Source organism: Chelon labrosus (genome assembly GCF_963514085.1).
Source record: "Chelon labrosus genome assembly, chromosome: 5".
Lineage (NCBI taxonomy): Eukaryota > Metazoa > Chordata > Actinopteri > Mugiliformes > Mugilidae > Chelon > Chelon labrosus.
In genome coordinates this window covers 14462733-14476701 of record NC_140341.1, presented here as the reverse complement: position 1 = coordinate 14476701, position 13969 = coordinate 14462733, and the positions used below count along the sequence as shown (strand labels likewise).

At 43.0% G+C, this 13969-nt stretch overlaps 1 protein-coding gene across 2 annotated transcripts in view; it reads left to right on the top strand.

The window, feature by feature from the left end:
- Positions 1–13969, top strand: part of gsk3ba (glycogen synthase kinase 3 beta-a) — a 36661-nt gene extending 22692 nt beyond the window's left edge. The window contains exons 4-11 of one of the 2 annotated variants that reach the window (XM_084544202.1): positions 3347–3457; positions 3906–4036; positions 4815–4921; positions 5084–5181; positions 5284–5379; positions 6431–6617; positions 6941–7039; positions 13832–13969. In XM_084544202.1, the coding sequence (XP_084400328.1) occupies positions 3347–3457; positions 3906–4036; positions 4815–4921; positions 5084–5181; positions 5284–5379; positions 6431–6617; positions 6941–7039; positions 13832–13902 (900 nt within the window). In that variant the 3' untranslated portion in view covers positions 13903–13969. Of the gene's footprint in view, positions 1–3346; positions 3458–3905; positions 4037–4814; positions 4922–5083; positions 5182–5283; positions 5392–6430; positions 6618–6940; positions 7040–13831 lie in introns of both variants that reach the window. The other variant, XM_084544201.1, reaches the window with a different exon arrangement.

The following is a 13969-nucleotide window of genomic DNA, read 5'->3' as shown; positions in this document are numbered from 1 at the left end:
TCCCCTGCACATATTTACAGACTTATTCATCGGATGTCTTCGTTAGCGCGTGTCAAAATCGAGATCCACTCGCCGTACGTCCCTCTCGCTCTTCCTATGCCTTTCCTATAGCCATAAAGACACTGTGTGTGTGTCTAATGCTGTGGATTTGATTTGGACGTGTTGTGTAACCACTGTTATGTGTCAAGTGCAGTTGCCATAAGGAGCACATGACCTGGATGCGCAGAAAAACGCACACACACGCAAATACAAGCTATACCTGTGGAAACTGGCATGCGTCCTGCACAGATCCCGTCAAGTGTCAGACGCAGCAAATCACGCAGATTGTCGTTGACACATACTGTAGCTTAGACCGTTTTTTTTTTCAGGTGCAGCCGTTTTGCTCCTCAAATTAGAGGTTGAATTATTTAGCTGGGAGTGAAGAAGGAGCCAATCAGATCCCCGCCTGGCTAACCTTCTGGGAGAAAGCCAAGGAAGTGGCTTTGTAGTGAGGCAGGAAGTGAGTCACCGCTGTTGCTAGGCTAAATATAGCTTTGGTGGCGCTAGCGGGAGGCGGAACGGGCTCGGTAGCCGTCGCAAATCTTATCAATGGGAGTTCAGCAAGGGAAGGAGGAGTGAGTGTACGCACGCATGGCCAGTGGAGAGGGGAACACAGAGGAGGAATGCTAAGGAGCGAAAGTGATGCCAGCGTGTTAAATTAGGCTCTAATGCTTGAGATGTTGTTCGGAAAATGCAGCCCGTTGTCACCAGTATTGCTAACGAAGTGTGTGTGTGTGTGTGCGTATATGTGTGTGTGCAGCGCCTGCGCTCCAGTGCTTTAGGCCTTGCATTACACTCAAGGTTCAAGGTTCAAGTTTCTTTATTGGCCATTTGTGCATAAACCAACAGTCCAGGCACATTGGAAATCTTGTGCAGGGCTCTCAGAGTCAACAATTTAGGTAGTAAGAAAGAAACTTAAGTATAGAAATCTCTATACAATGTCAGGAAATAAGGCACTATAGTAAGAAAAATATAAATACAAAATATAGAAACATTATACAACATTAGAGAGAGAGAGACTTAGGAATATTGCACTGATAGACTGTTGTACATTTATCAGAGAACCACACGCTGATCAGGAAATTGCACATTGTACAGAAGGGGATATGACATCGTCTCACTGTATAATCATCTGAGAGTGAAGGGGAAGGAGCAGTCAGTACAGAGCAAGAGAGGGGGCTGACAGAAGTCAACCATAGGTCTGTCTAGGAGGCTTTTCACAAACCCAGTTCACTCATTGTCCTTTGAGATACTAGGTGTGGTGGACACTGCTACGTCATGCAGCTTAAGAACTGGCTCATCATAGATCTGCAAAGAATTCATCACCATAAAACATATTACAGACATATGTTTTCCAAGCCATGGCAGTGGATAAATTTACATTCCTGGTGGCCAAAATTTTGTGTTTGTCATCTTTACCCAATGTTTCCCACAAGATTTCGTGGGACCATGCGTTTTGTGTCAGTCCGTCTTTAAATTACCGTAATAGCGCGGATATTGAATTTAGCGACAAAAGCAGGAGCCTGCGCAGTTTATATACTAAACATATACGGTTCAGACATAGCATGTCGTGGACACATGTATGTAAGATTAAATAAGGTATCAGCGAATAAATAAAATTTATAGTAAACAGCTGACTTTCAAGCTAACTTTGCTAGCTAGCGCTTATAAAGTTAAGCTAGCTCGCATTACGCTTGGAATCGTTTCCTCCAGGTTTTGACCAGCTCTTTTTTTTAAATAATTGCAAATCTCCATGGTATAAAAAAAATCAAGAGCACAAGTATGGGATTTTAAAAAGCAGCAGTAACGTAATTTTTATTAGCGAACAACGCGAATAGGTTCACATGCTACGTGAGCTATCAGTACCGTTTTCTCCATCGAGTTAAATTAGGAAAGGAGCGATTCGAATGTTGTTGGAAACGCGCAAAAATATTTCCGATACGTTATGAGTAAATTAGACCCTGGCGGGCCGCCATAGTATTAACAACCCTGTCGCTACCCCTTAAGCTGGCGATAGCAGATGCATTTGGAGTTTATCAGGCTTAAAATGAAAAATATACCCGTGAGAAGTCTCCTGAAAGCCATGGTTCATTTCCGGTTACCTGTTTGACGCTGAATGATTGTGTTGCAACTATATAATGCACAGAAAATAATTTTGTAGAACTAGTTATGTTTTAACCTTGAAAAGATAAATGTTATACATTTATTCAAGCAATCATGTGAAAAGCCCAAAACCAACAGTGATCGTATCCCTACTAACAAGCATTTCCTGTGTAGCCACAGCCTGATGCAGCTAATCCCCTTTGCTCCACATGCCTCAATTTATGTCCAAAAAACTACTTAAAACAAACCAGTGGGGCCACGTTGTCGCAGTGATTGACCGGTTTCACCGACTTCCACAAACATGCTTAATGTAGTTTATTTTCAGTCAATCCTTCATCTCTATGGCCCTGTAAATATTGAACGTATCAGTCCACCAATGAAAGTAGTCCCCTTTCATATACTCTGTTTGCTCCAGTTTTAGTGTGTTTGGGATTGTTGATTTTACCTAGTTTTTAAATCGCTGCCAAAAACTCCACTGATAGACATTTTGTACGTCCCATTTCCCAACCCTTAACCAGGTCAGAGGGTTGTATGCAGGGAGCTCTGCTGTTCCTCCTAACACGCCATCAAGGGTAGCTGTGAATGAGTCTTTGAGTAATTTCCTTTGTGAATATATGAGTTGTATCTAAAAATATTTCTCAATTGTTGCATGTCATTGCAGTGTATGACTGCGTTCAGTCCCTATTTTCTTTTGGTCTTGAACAGTCGTTTCACAGGAAACACTGATGACTTAGTTTTGGCTAACCCCGGCCCGGAGTCAAAGGAAAAAGGAAGTCCTAGAATAATTGGGCGGAGAAAGCTCAGTTGCAGCATCCTTTCAGGGTCAGTGTGCTCCGGAGAAGAACACGCACAACCCCGCCCGCCAACAGGGGCCCCGTCCAACCAGGAAACAAGGAAATGATATCATTGTCTGCGGCCACTGTTGAAGCAAAGGCTGTTATGACGCATGTTTGTGCGCTTCCTGCCCTCGAGGGGGGATACAATGGATTCCCAGTTAAGGCTGTGAAAAAACATCGGTTAGCTGAAAACGGCTTCTGTTATCAGGAAATGACACGTCACAGCCGACGCGTATCGCTATGTGCAGATGTAGATATCATGACTTCAGTTCTATCGTTTGACTTGTCTTTAAACCATTCCTCTGATTTTTGTGTGTAGTCCCCTTACGATGCTTGACCACTGCCTTCTTGTCGCTTCCCTCCATCAGAAAGATGAAGTGTATCTGAATTTGGTCCTCGACTACGTTCCTGAGACGGTCTACAGAGTGGCCAGACACTACAGCCGAGCCAAACAGACTCTGCCTATGGTTTATGTCAAGGTACGGTAGAGCTCGCTTGATTAAAAAGACTGGAAAGGGACAATATTGACCCAAACTCCCACACACAGTGGGTTTTATTTCTTATTGTAGCATTAAAACCACCTGAGTAGAGCACCACAGTTATATTACAGTTTATGTTTGTGTTAGAAAATAATATATAGGGTTAGGGTTAGGGTTATCTCCCCAAACTCTCGACAGGTCAGCCACCTGTACATACCCTGTATATTTACATATATATTTATGTTTTATATAGTCGTATTCATAAAGGAGCAGACGTTGAAACATTTGCTGATAGAGCGTCATGTACTTGACTGAGCTGAAACAGATTCTTGTCTGTTTGTTTCTAGATTTAAACCTTGAAATGAAAACTAGAGCATGCTGTTTCTGTAGTTGTAACCTCTGTGCGTGTCTGTCTGTCTGTCTGTGTGTGTCTCTGTCTGTGTACCAGTTGTACATGTACCAGCTGTTCAGGAGCCTGGCTTACATTCATTCGTTCGGTATTTGCCATCGGGACATCAAACCCCAGAATCTGCTGCTTGATCCGGAGACGGCTGTTCTCAAGCTCTGCGACTTTGGCAGGTTAGACACATTGCACGTCACGTTTAACGGCGGTCTGGAACAGATTGCAAATATATGCAAATACGCTTTATTTCCCGATGTGTTTGGACCGCAGAAGCGTTATCGTAGTTCCTTTAACTGGGAATCAAAAAGGTTTTTATATTTATTTTAGGCTCCTGCTTTACAAGAGGAACGTTCAGTGATTCGTCCATACATAAGCGTGTGTTGATTGGATAAACGAACGAATGTAGCACCAGCGACGACATTTAAAAAAGAAAAATGGTGCAAACGAAACACAGACAAGTGGACTAATAGACGGTGAAGTTTCATCAAGTTTACGTGTGACACAGAAGTATGAATGCCGACAGAAAATAATCCCTTGAAGGCATGTGGTTCTCTGGGGAGCTCCCTCGTCGGAAGTGTCCCAAAGTTTCCGTCTTAAAGTCCCCAAGACTAGACACAGGGAACTAGGATCTGTTCAAAGGAAAAAAAATCTGACCATTACCACATATGAAGCTCACAATTTGACACTGTACATCTTATTTCTTTCTGGAGTCTTTACTTATTATCACACACTCTCATAAAAATACCCCCTTCACACCCTTTAGTTTGGCAGACATGTGAACCTTTAGCAATTAATGTGATACTGTTAATCACTAATTTTGGCTTTTTTTTTAATATTTCCCATTGTGTTTCTGTTTAGTATTTCATTCAGTGTTTCTCCAGGTTCATATTTCCCTCCTCTCTGAATATTAAGAAGGTGATGATTAACGTTTGCACGCCTCGGTTTTGTGTGCAGTGCTAAGCAGCTGGTCCGCGGAGAACCTAACGTGTCCTACATCTGCTCTCGCTACTACCGAGCCCCCGAGCTCATCTTTGGTGCCACTGACTACACTTCCAGCATAGGTAGGCCGATTCCATCTGCCCCGCGCAGCGTTTAACCCCTCGACAACGAACGAGTTTAAACTCGACGCGTGAACGAGGCCAATTCTGCGCTGCTGCCGCGTCTTGAAAAAGATTCGCTGTGATTCCTCCTTCCTTTTCGTGACCTGTCTGTTTCCTTTTTAGACGTGTGGTCAGCCGGCTGCGTACTGGCGGAGTTGTTGCTAGGGCAACCGATCTTCCCCGGTGACAGTGGAGTGGATCAATTGGTGGAAATTATCAAGGTAATGACCGGACCGGAACCCACCGGGCATTGAGGCTTCACGCACGGCACGTCCGAGCCCAAGACGTCACTGAACTGAACGGTTCCTCCTCTGTCTCCCCAGGTTCTTGGAACCCCGACCCGAGAGCAGATCCGCGAGATGAACCCAAACTACACCGAGTTCAAGTTCCCCCAGATTAAGGCACATCCTTGGACTAAGGTGAGTCAACAGGTACAGGAGCCCTTTTTACTACTTTAAGATTCATTGTTGCAGCATTTCCATGCCATCCCTGTTTTTGTTGCCCGCTTGCCTCTCCACCGCCATCAAACCTCATCATCGCCATTTAACACGTGTCTAGCGAGTGGACTCAGTAGCCGCACGTTCAGTGTGAGCTTTGAGGAACTGATACCCCAAAATGCCTAAAAAAAACAACTATAAAAACATCAATCTTAAATCTTTTGCTCTTTCTACTTTAGCTTTCTTTATTTTGTCTAGTACATGTTAAGCTCGGCATCACACACACACAGAAGGTTTGCTTACCCATGCAATATGGCAGCTTTTTAGTCTTGCGCAACGGCCTTTTGCCCTCCCCCCCCTTTTTGAACGTCTCTGCGCCGCAAAAGTAGCACTTGTTGCATTTCCAGCACGTCCCCCTGTTGATTCCCATAAAGCCGGCGACATCAGAGTCTATAAATCTTTTCGCGGACATCCATAAAACTGAAATGTTGAGAATTTGCAGCACAAGGCCTTCCCCCATAAACAAGCAGCGTGACCGATGAAAGGTTCTGACATGTCCGAGTAAAGTTCAAAGCAGATACGGGATCAGGAATTCTAGCAATGCTGCTACACATTAGACAATTATCTTACATGTCTGCCCGCAACATTAGGCCTCCAATGTCGACGCTGGGGGTAAAATTTAAAGGGGCATTCTTTCCCTTCGTGACGCCCTCTCTGTGGCAGTTTTATTGGGAAGGAAAAGAGCCATCAAGTCCCATAGGCAGCGAAAAGCCCTCTTGTTCGTCTCTGAGGCGCCTTGCTGTGGCCGCTCTGTGCAACTGCATTTAGTTTCCTGCTGCTCACTTGATCAGCAATCATCCATTGATTCGTTCATAAAAAATACATTTGAGTAAGTGCATTTGCTGAAGGCTCATTCCCATTATATGTGTGTGTGTTCGTGTGCATGTGTGTTTTAACGTCACTGAAATTTATACTTTTTATCTAACGACGCTTCATGCGAGCCCTACTGACCATGCCTCTAACTGCCGTTCAGGTGTTCCGGCCACGTACGCCCCCGGAGGCCATCGCTTTGTGCTCTCGCCTGCTGGAGTACACACCCACGGCCCGCCTCACCCCGCTAGAGGCCTGCGCGCACTCCTTCTTTGACGAGCTGCGCGACCCCAACGTCAAACTGCCCAACGGGAGGGAGAAGCCCTCGCTCTTCAACTTCACCACCCAGGGTACGCGCACACACACACACACACACACGCGGGCGTACATCACAACACTGTCATTCACGTTGCGGATGAGGTTATTAAAATAACTGATTTGGAGGATACGCAGACGCCCAGTGCTGTTTTGAATAATGACTCACTTTCCTTTTTCTTCACATGCGTCGGCTTCCACGGTGTTTAAGTTCTCCAGTCAGCTCGAGTTTTTTCTTCCCCCGTTTGCCTGGATTGTCTCCTCTGTCAAAACTGTTTGCGTCCATTGTTAGCGGACACGCTGCAGGTAGTTTAGCAACATCACGACCCTTCTAACATATTATGTTTTTCCCTTTCAGAGCTATCTAGTAATCCCTCTTTGGCCTCCATACTCATCCCTGCCCACGCCCGAAGCCAGGCTGCCGCCTCTACCCCAACCAACGCCTCTGCCACCACAGGTTAGAGCCACGCTTCCTCTATCAGGCCCTTGTTCTACGTGGCTAGCAGCTACCGTACATATATATATTTAGCACTTTGAAGTGTCGGGTTGTGGCTTCTGTTACTGCAAATATAACAAAAACAAAAACCACTTCAGCCCATAAAGGTTGACGTGTTTAGTTCTGAGTCGAGTCGATTTTAACTTGAGGTCAGCACACGCTAAAGAGCACCGTGGACATTAAACGCTGCAGTGCAAGGTTCACACGTTTATGGCCGCAGCTATTTATACAGAGCCTACACGACAGCATTTACACCTGTGCTCCAGCGCGTCGCATCGTTCTTTAATTGCTCCGCTGAGCCACCAGTCGCCCAGTCACTTGCGTTGGGTTTCTCCGAGCACCTCAAACGGTGACGACCAGAGCCGAGCAGCAGGTGTTGTCGTTGGAGCTAATGAATGATTAGCGGGTTGTTTTTTTTTTTTTTTTTTTTTTTTTTTTTTTTTTTAATTTTTTATTTAGAAAGAGCATTTACAAATGACAATGCCACAGTCTATTACAAACAGCCTCAAGCACATGTATGTATACAATGACATTATCGTTTAAATAGTCACAAATTACCTGCGTATGCGTATTACTATGTAGCTCTTTCAGATGTTTTTAACATTTTATGTAACATTGCTAAAAACTATTAACAAGAAGGAACATGGGAGGCTTCCACATTGGAGAGGTATAGAAAACAAAATGCTAGTGTAGCTATATAGCAAAATAAATAGGTTCAGGTTAAAAAAATAAATAAAGAAAGGAAAAAGAAAAACCTAGGTCACTAGAACAGTTTTCCTGACCTTTCTTCAGTAATTTAGGAGAAGTCCATTCTTATAGGTTTGATATACTCAGTCCATTTACTCCAGATTATGTAAAATCTATCTTTCTGGACTTTAAGGGAATATGACAGCCGCTCCATTACATAAATTTCATAAATCATGTCTATCCATTCATCTATAGTGGGTTGATGGGGTTTCAGCCAGTTTCTTGTAATAAGTTTTTTGCTTCCAGCTAGGAGAATCTGAACCAACTTTTTATCGGTATTTCTCCATCCGTCAAATTGAATGTCTCCCATATAAATTGCATCAATTGTAAAAGGGATATTGACTCCAAATACATTGTTAATATGTTTATGGATTTCCTGCCAATAAGGAACAATGACTGGACAACTCCAGAAAACATGGAAATGATTGGCGTTGTCCATCCCACATTGTCTCCAGCAGCTGGAACCCCCTCCCCCGTATCTTTTTTGTAAAGGTGTAATAAAAAACCTAATTACACTCTTCCAACAGAATTCACGCCAAATAGTCGAGCAGGATGAAGTCCATTGTACGAGACACATTCTTTTCCAAGCATCCTCTGTTATAATCAAATTGCCTTCTCTTTCCCACTTTTCTTTTATATACCAGGTATTTCCTGATTTGTGATGGAGTATAGCTTTATATAGTCTAGAGATAATCTTAGTACAGGGAGACTCTGATACCAACAAGAGAATTTTCAGAATTCCTGTTTCTATTTTACCTAAGTTTGGTCTCAGATTCTGGTTAAAGTAATTTCTAACTTGAAGATATCTATAGAAATCCTTTTGCTCAAGATTGTATCTTTTCTTTAGGTACTCAAAACTATGGAATGTCCCCTCCTTCGTAAATGAGAAATAATTTGTTAGACCTCTGGCAGCCCATTTTTTAAATTTACCATCAGATCTGTTTGGAATGAATTCGGTGTCATAAGCACACCATCTCAGTAGTTTAATTGAATCATTTATATTACAAGTTTTCGCAGTTTCCTGCCAAGTTCTCAATAGTATGTTTAACCAAGGGTTGCCTATGTTCAGCTGTTTATTCAACAGTTCGTTATCTGCAATAGTAGCTTCAATAGGCATCCCTTCTAGTAGCTCAAGTTCAACTTCCTTCCAACGTGCAGAATAAGCTGGGGTACATAAGCAAACCAGAGGCCTCAACTGTGCTGCTAAGTAATACTCTCTTAAGGAGGGGAGACCCATACCCCCACTCTCTTTGCTTAGTTGTAAGGTCTTAAACTTAATCCTGGGTTTTTTCCCCTGCCATAAATACCTGGATATCATCACATCCCATTCTATGAATTGCTTGGTTGGTATTGATACTGGAAGATTCTGGAAAAGGTAAAGCAATCTCGGCAATACGTTCATTTTAATGGACTCCACCCTGGAGCTTAGACTCAAGAAAGGGATAATATTCCACCGCGAAATGTCAGATTTCAACTGGGAATTTAAGGGGTTATAATTCGAATCAAATAATTTTGTGATATCCTTTGTTAAGTTTACCCCTAAGTATCTAATTGATTCTGCATCCCATTTCATTTTGTATTTGCTTCTGATGTGGTTAGGTGGGTTATAGTTGAAGGTGATTACCTGTGTTTTTTGTATATTAAGTTTATATCCTGAATACACCCCATATTGTTCTAGCAGGTTCATAAGCTTTGGAAGTGACTGTGTGGGTTGTGATAAATATATCAATACATCGTCCGCAAATAAGGCCAATTTATTTTCTCCTGATGGCATATTTATTCCTTTGATGTCTGTACTTTGTCTGATCCATTGGGCCAAGGGCTCAATAAATAGAGAGAAGAGGAGAGGTGAGGCGCAACAGCCTTGTCTCGTTCCTCTTTCAAGGATGAATGGATTAGATAAGTGACCATTAATTTTTATTTTTGCAGAAGGTTTATCGTATAGGGCTTCAAATACTTCGATAATAGATTTATGAAAGCCAAATTTTTCTAATACTTTATACAAAAAAGACCACCTGACTGAATCAAAAGCCTTTTCGGCATCTAGACTAATAATGGCTGTTTCTATTCCTTGTTCGATAATCCAATCTATTATGTGCAAAGTTCTCCTAGTATTATCCTGTGTTTGTCTTTGTTTTACAAAGCCAGTTTGGTCCAAGTGGATCAGTTCTGGTAATATATTTTCAATTCTTTTGGACAGGACAGTTGTAAATAATTTATAATCTATATTCAGTACACTAATCGGTCGGTAATTGCTGCACTCCAATTTGTCTTTTCCATCCTTTGGTAACACAGAAATAATAGCATATCTCCATGAGGCCGGGGTCTCTTTCCTCTTCAACACCCAATTAAAAGTTCTCAATAGTACTGGAGCCAGTGCTTCTTTCATAGTCCTGTACCATTCAGAAGTGAAACCATCTGCACCCGGCGACTTTCCTGTTTTCAATTTACTTATTGCTGCATTTAATTCTTCTATTTTTATTTCAGACAATAGTTTATCATTTTGTTCATTTGTAATGGTAGGTAAATTAAGAGTGGCTAAAAATGATTCAATCTGAAAGTCATTATTCATTCTTGGTTGGGAGTACAGCGATTTATAATACATTTCAAAACTTTGCTGAATTCTCTCTGTTTTTGTTTCAATGTTCCCCGAATAAGGATTTCTTATTTTATATATTGAATTGTCTGCTTGTTGTTTGCGTAATCTGTAAGATAGGAGTTTAAGAGATTTTCCACCAGCTTCATAATAACGTTGTTTTGTAAATAACAACATTTTCTGTATTTCTAAAGTAGTGATTTCATCTATTTCTTTTTTGATTTTATTCATTTTTAATCTAGTTTCCTTATTTAGAGTCTCTACATGGTCTCTTTGTAATTCCTTTAATTTCTCTTCCAAATTAATGAGCCTTTCTTTTCTGAGTTTCTTTTCGTACGACGAGATAGCTATTATTTTCCCTCTGAGGACTGCTTTGAGCGCATCCCAGAGCACAGATGGCGTCACCTCCCCATTGTCATTCAGCTCCAGATATATTTTAATTTCTTTCCTAATTTTTTCCTTAATTTGTGAGTTGTTTAGAAGATTCGAATTCAGGCGCCAAGGTAAAGATCTTGGTTCATTGTCTAAATGTATTGACATGTATATGGGGCTATGGTCAGATAAAGTAATCGGACCAATATTACATTGTCTTATTCTGTGAAAGTCTTTGCCAAAAGTGAAAAAATAATCTAATCTGGAATAAACTGCATGAGGTGAGGAGAAGTGGGTAAAATCTCGGCCAGACGGATACAACTCTCTCCAAACATCGATAATTCCCACTTCTTTCATCAAAGCATTCACTTTCTTACTGATAGCTTTTAAGTCTGACTTTTTATTGGAGGAGTCCAATCTAGGATTCAAACGAATATTAAAGTCTCCTCCACAGATTAAAGTGCCCTGGCTTTTTGTAGTCATTATTTCAAATATTTTCTTGTAAAATAGCCAGTCACTACCAGGGGGGATATAGACATTCAGGAGGGTTATTAAGGCTCCGTTAATTTTCCCAATAACCAGAACAAATCTTCCTTCCTTGTCCCTAATTTCTGACACGTGTTCATATTTAACTTGACCCGATATCAATACAGCGACTCCTCTGCGGCGTCCTGATTTGTGAGAAGATGAATATATGTATTTGAAGCCCATTTTGTTTAGCTTGTCATGTTCTATATCACTCAAATGCGTTTCCTGTAGAAAAGCGATTTGAATCTTTTCTTTTTTTAATTTGGACAAAATTTTTCCTCTTTTGATTGGACTATGTATACCATTTACATTATAAGAAGCTACTTTTAGAGTTTTACCCTGCATACATGTGAACAGAAATCAGTCTCCATATACTTCCTAGGGAAGCCTCCCCTCCCTGAAAGAACTGACAGGGAATGAACATAGAAAAAGAATGTAAAACCAAAAATACAAAACAAATGCACATGAAATATAACAAAGCTGTGTATGACTTCCACTCCAGAGGTCTTTGATGTGACCCTACTGTAGTCTCTAGGGAAAGTCCCTCCCTGAGTCCAGAAGAGGGGGCCCTACTGAAGATAGCTGCACCAACAAGACCCCCCCTGCACCCTGTAGTCTTGCATTTAGTAACTTAACATCATTGATCGGAGTGACCAGGCAATAGTGACATTTCCCCCGTTTAGATTTAGGTTTTTATATCCCCGTCTACCTGACTTTGAAGGGGGAAAAAAAAAAAAAAAAAAAAAAAAAAAAAGAAAATGAAGGGGGGCTCATTTACCAGACAAACATGACCAGTCTTAACTTGAAGTTGTTGGAGGTGAGGCCCGCCTGAAAGATTGTAGTCTCTCCTTGAAGTTGGACTCTCGTCTGGAGTGGGATGCGCGTCTCCCCCTCCGCTGGCTGTTCCTCTCCCACGTCAGCTGTCGCAGTTTGTCCATCAGCGTCTCTGGAGGTTTGACGATCTCTACCGGGTATCCTCTGTCTGACATGTCAGTTGCCGCTTCCTCGGCGCTCTCGTAGATCTGGGTTTCGTCGTTATATTTGACTTTGAGCCGCGCTGGATACAAAGTTTGGAACGGGATCTGGCGCTCCTTCAGGATCTTGCGTATTTCTGTATATGCCCTTCTTTTCTGAAGAGTACGCGGCGCATAATCGTTGTCCAGGTTTATTCGCCTCCCTTGCCAGGTAAAGCCCTTTTTCTGCCAAGCTAAGCGGAGAACATTTTCTTTTGTTTTGGAGCTGAGGAATCTCACCAGGATGGATCTCGGCGCTGCGTCCTCAGGTGGCTGTGGACCGAGCGCGCGGTGCGCTCTTTCCAGGTGCAAGGGCATGTCGTCGGGTATGTCGAGGTTTTCGCGGAGTAACTTTTCCACGAACGAAGTCATGGATTGGGACTGCTTTTCGGCTCCCTCGGTGACTCCATAGAGCCGTATGTTTTCACGTCTCGACCGGTTCTCCTGATCGGTTATCTTGGCATCCAGCGAGTTGTGTAGCTTAAGCATTTCTGCTAAGATATCCTCTGTGTTTTGGACTCGTTCCTCGACTTTCATTATTCGCTCTTCCGCCTCGTCTAGTCTTACGTTGGTCTTTGAAATTTCCCCCTTAATGTCCTCCAACTGTTGCTTGTTGTCCTGGCGAAAGCCCCTCAGCTCCCGAAGGATCAAGTCCAGATCAACTTTCTCTTCGCCTGGCATTGCGTTAGCCTGTTTGCTAGCAGTGGTCTGCGTGTCGCCAAATGGTCTTTCGCCGTCATTTATTTCTGGCTGCTGAGTCCCCCTCTTGCCTTTTAGCCTGGTATCCATCGTTGCCCCCGCTTAACAGAGTATATAAAAGTGATATTTCGCTTTTTGGGGGGCTAATTCAATGACTTTGTAGAGGGTGCAGGCGGGAGCTCCCTAACTAAGCTGCCATCTTGTCCGTGTCCCACCCGGAAGTCGTCCTAGCGGGTTGTTTTACTGACATCTCTGCAATGCAGGAAAGAGATAAGACATCTGGGTCTGAGATGGCGTGTAGGAGGCAGAAGGAGGGTGAATTTATCTGAGGGAACTGGACGAGAGAAGACATTTTGGACCAATCGCAGCGGCCACAGCGTGTAGTTACTGCGTGTTTCTGTGGAGGTCAACCCTTGTCTCTGTGTGACAGCTGTGACAGGCTACAGATCAAATATAAAACTGGCCTTAAGTTTTCTCAGCGCTCCAGTGCACATTTAGAATTATCAAATGGACGGACGACAAAGTTTCAATGAGCACAGCGACTCTCCGTCAGTGTAGCAGCCACGTTTTGGCTGTTTGGCAGCAAACTTTGTCGACCGTAGTGTGAACATTATTCATAAGAGTCACAGCGGTGGTTAAGAGAGGGGGCACCATTACTCATTCACTATTCCTGCCTATGTTTAAAGGTGCTAAAAAGGCGGTTCACCGCAAAACCACGCTTTTTTATTTCTCTCGCTCTTTTTCTTCATTCAGAAACAAACTCTTTTGTGAATGAGTGTCCCCTCCTCTCGTCCACAGATGGCAGCAGCACAGAGCGAGGCCCCAGCACCACCACCGCCTCTGCCTCGGCCTCCAACTCCACCTCCTGAGCCCGCAGACCGCCCCGCCCGCCCGCCCGCCCGCCCGCCCGACCCGGACTCAGCCCCAGCCCACAGC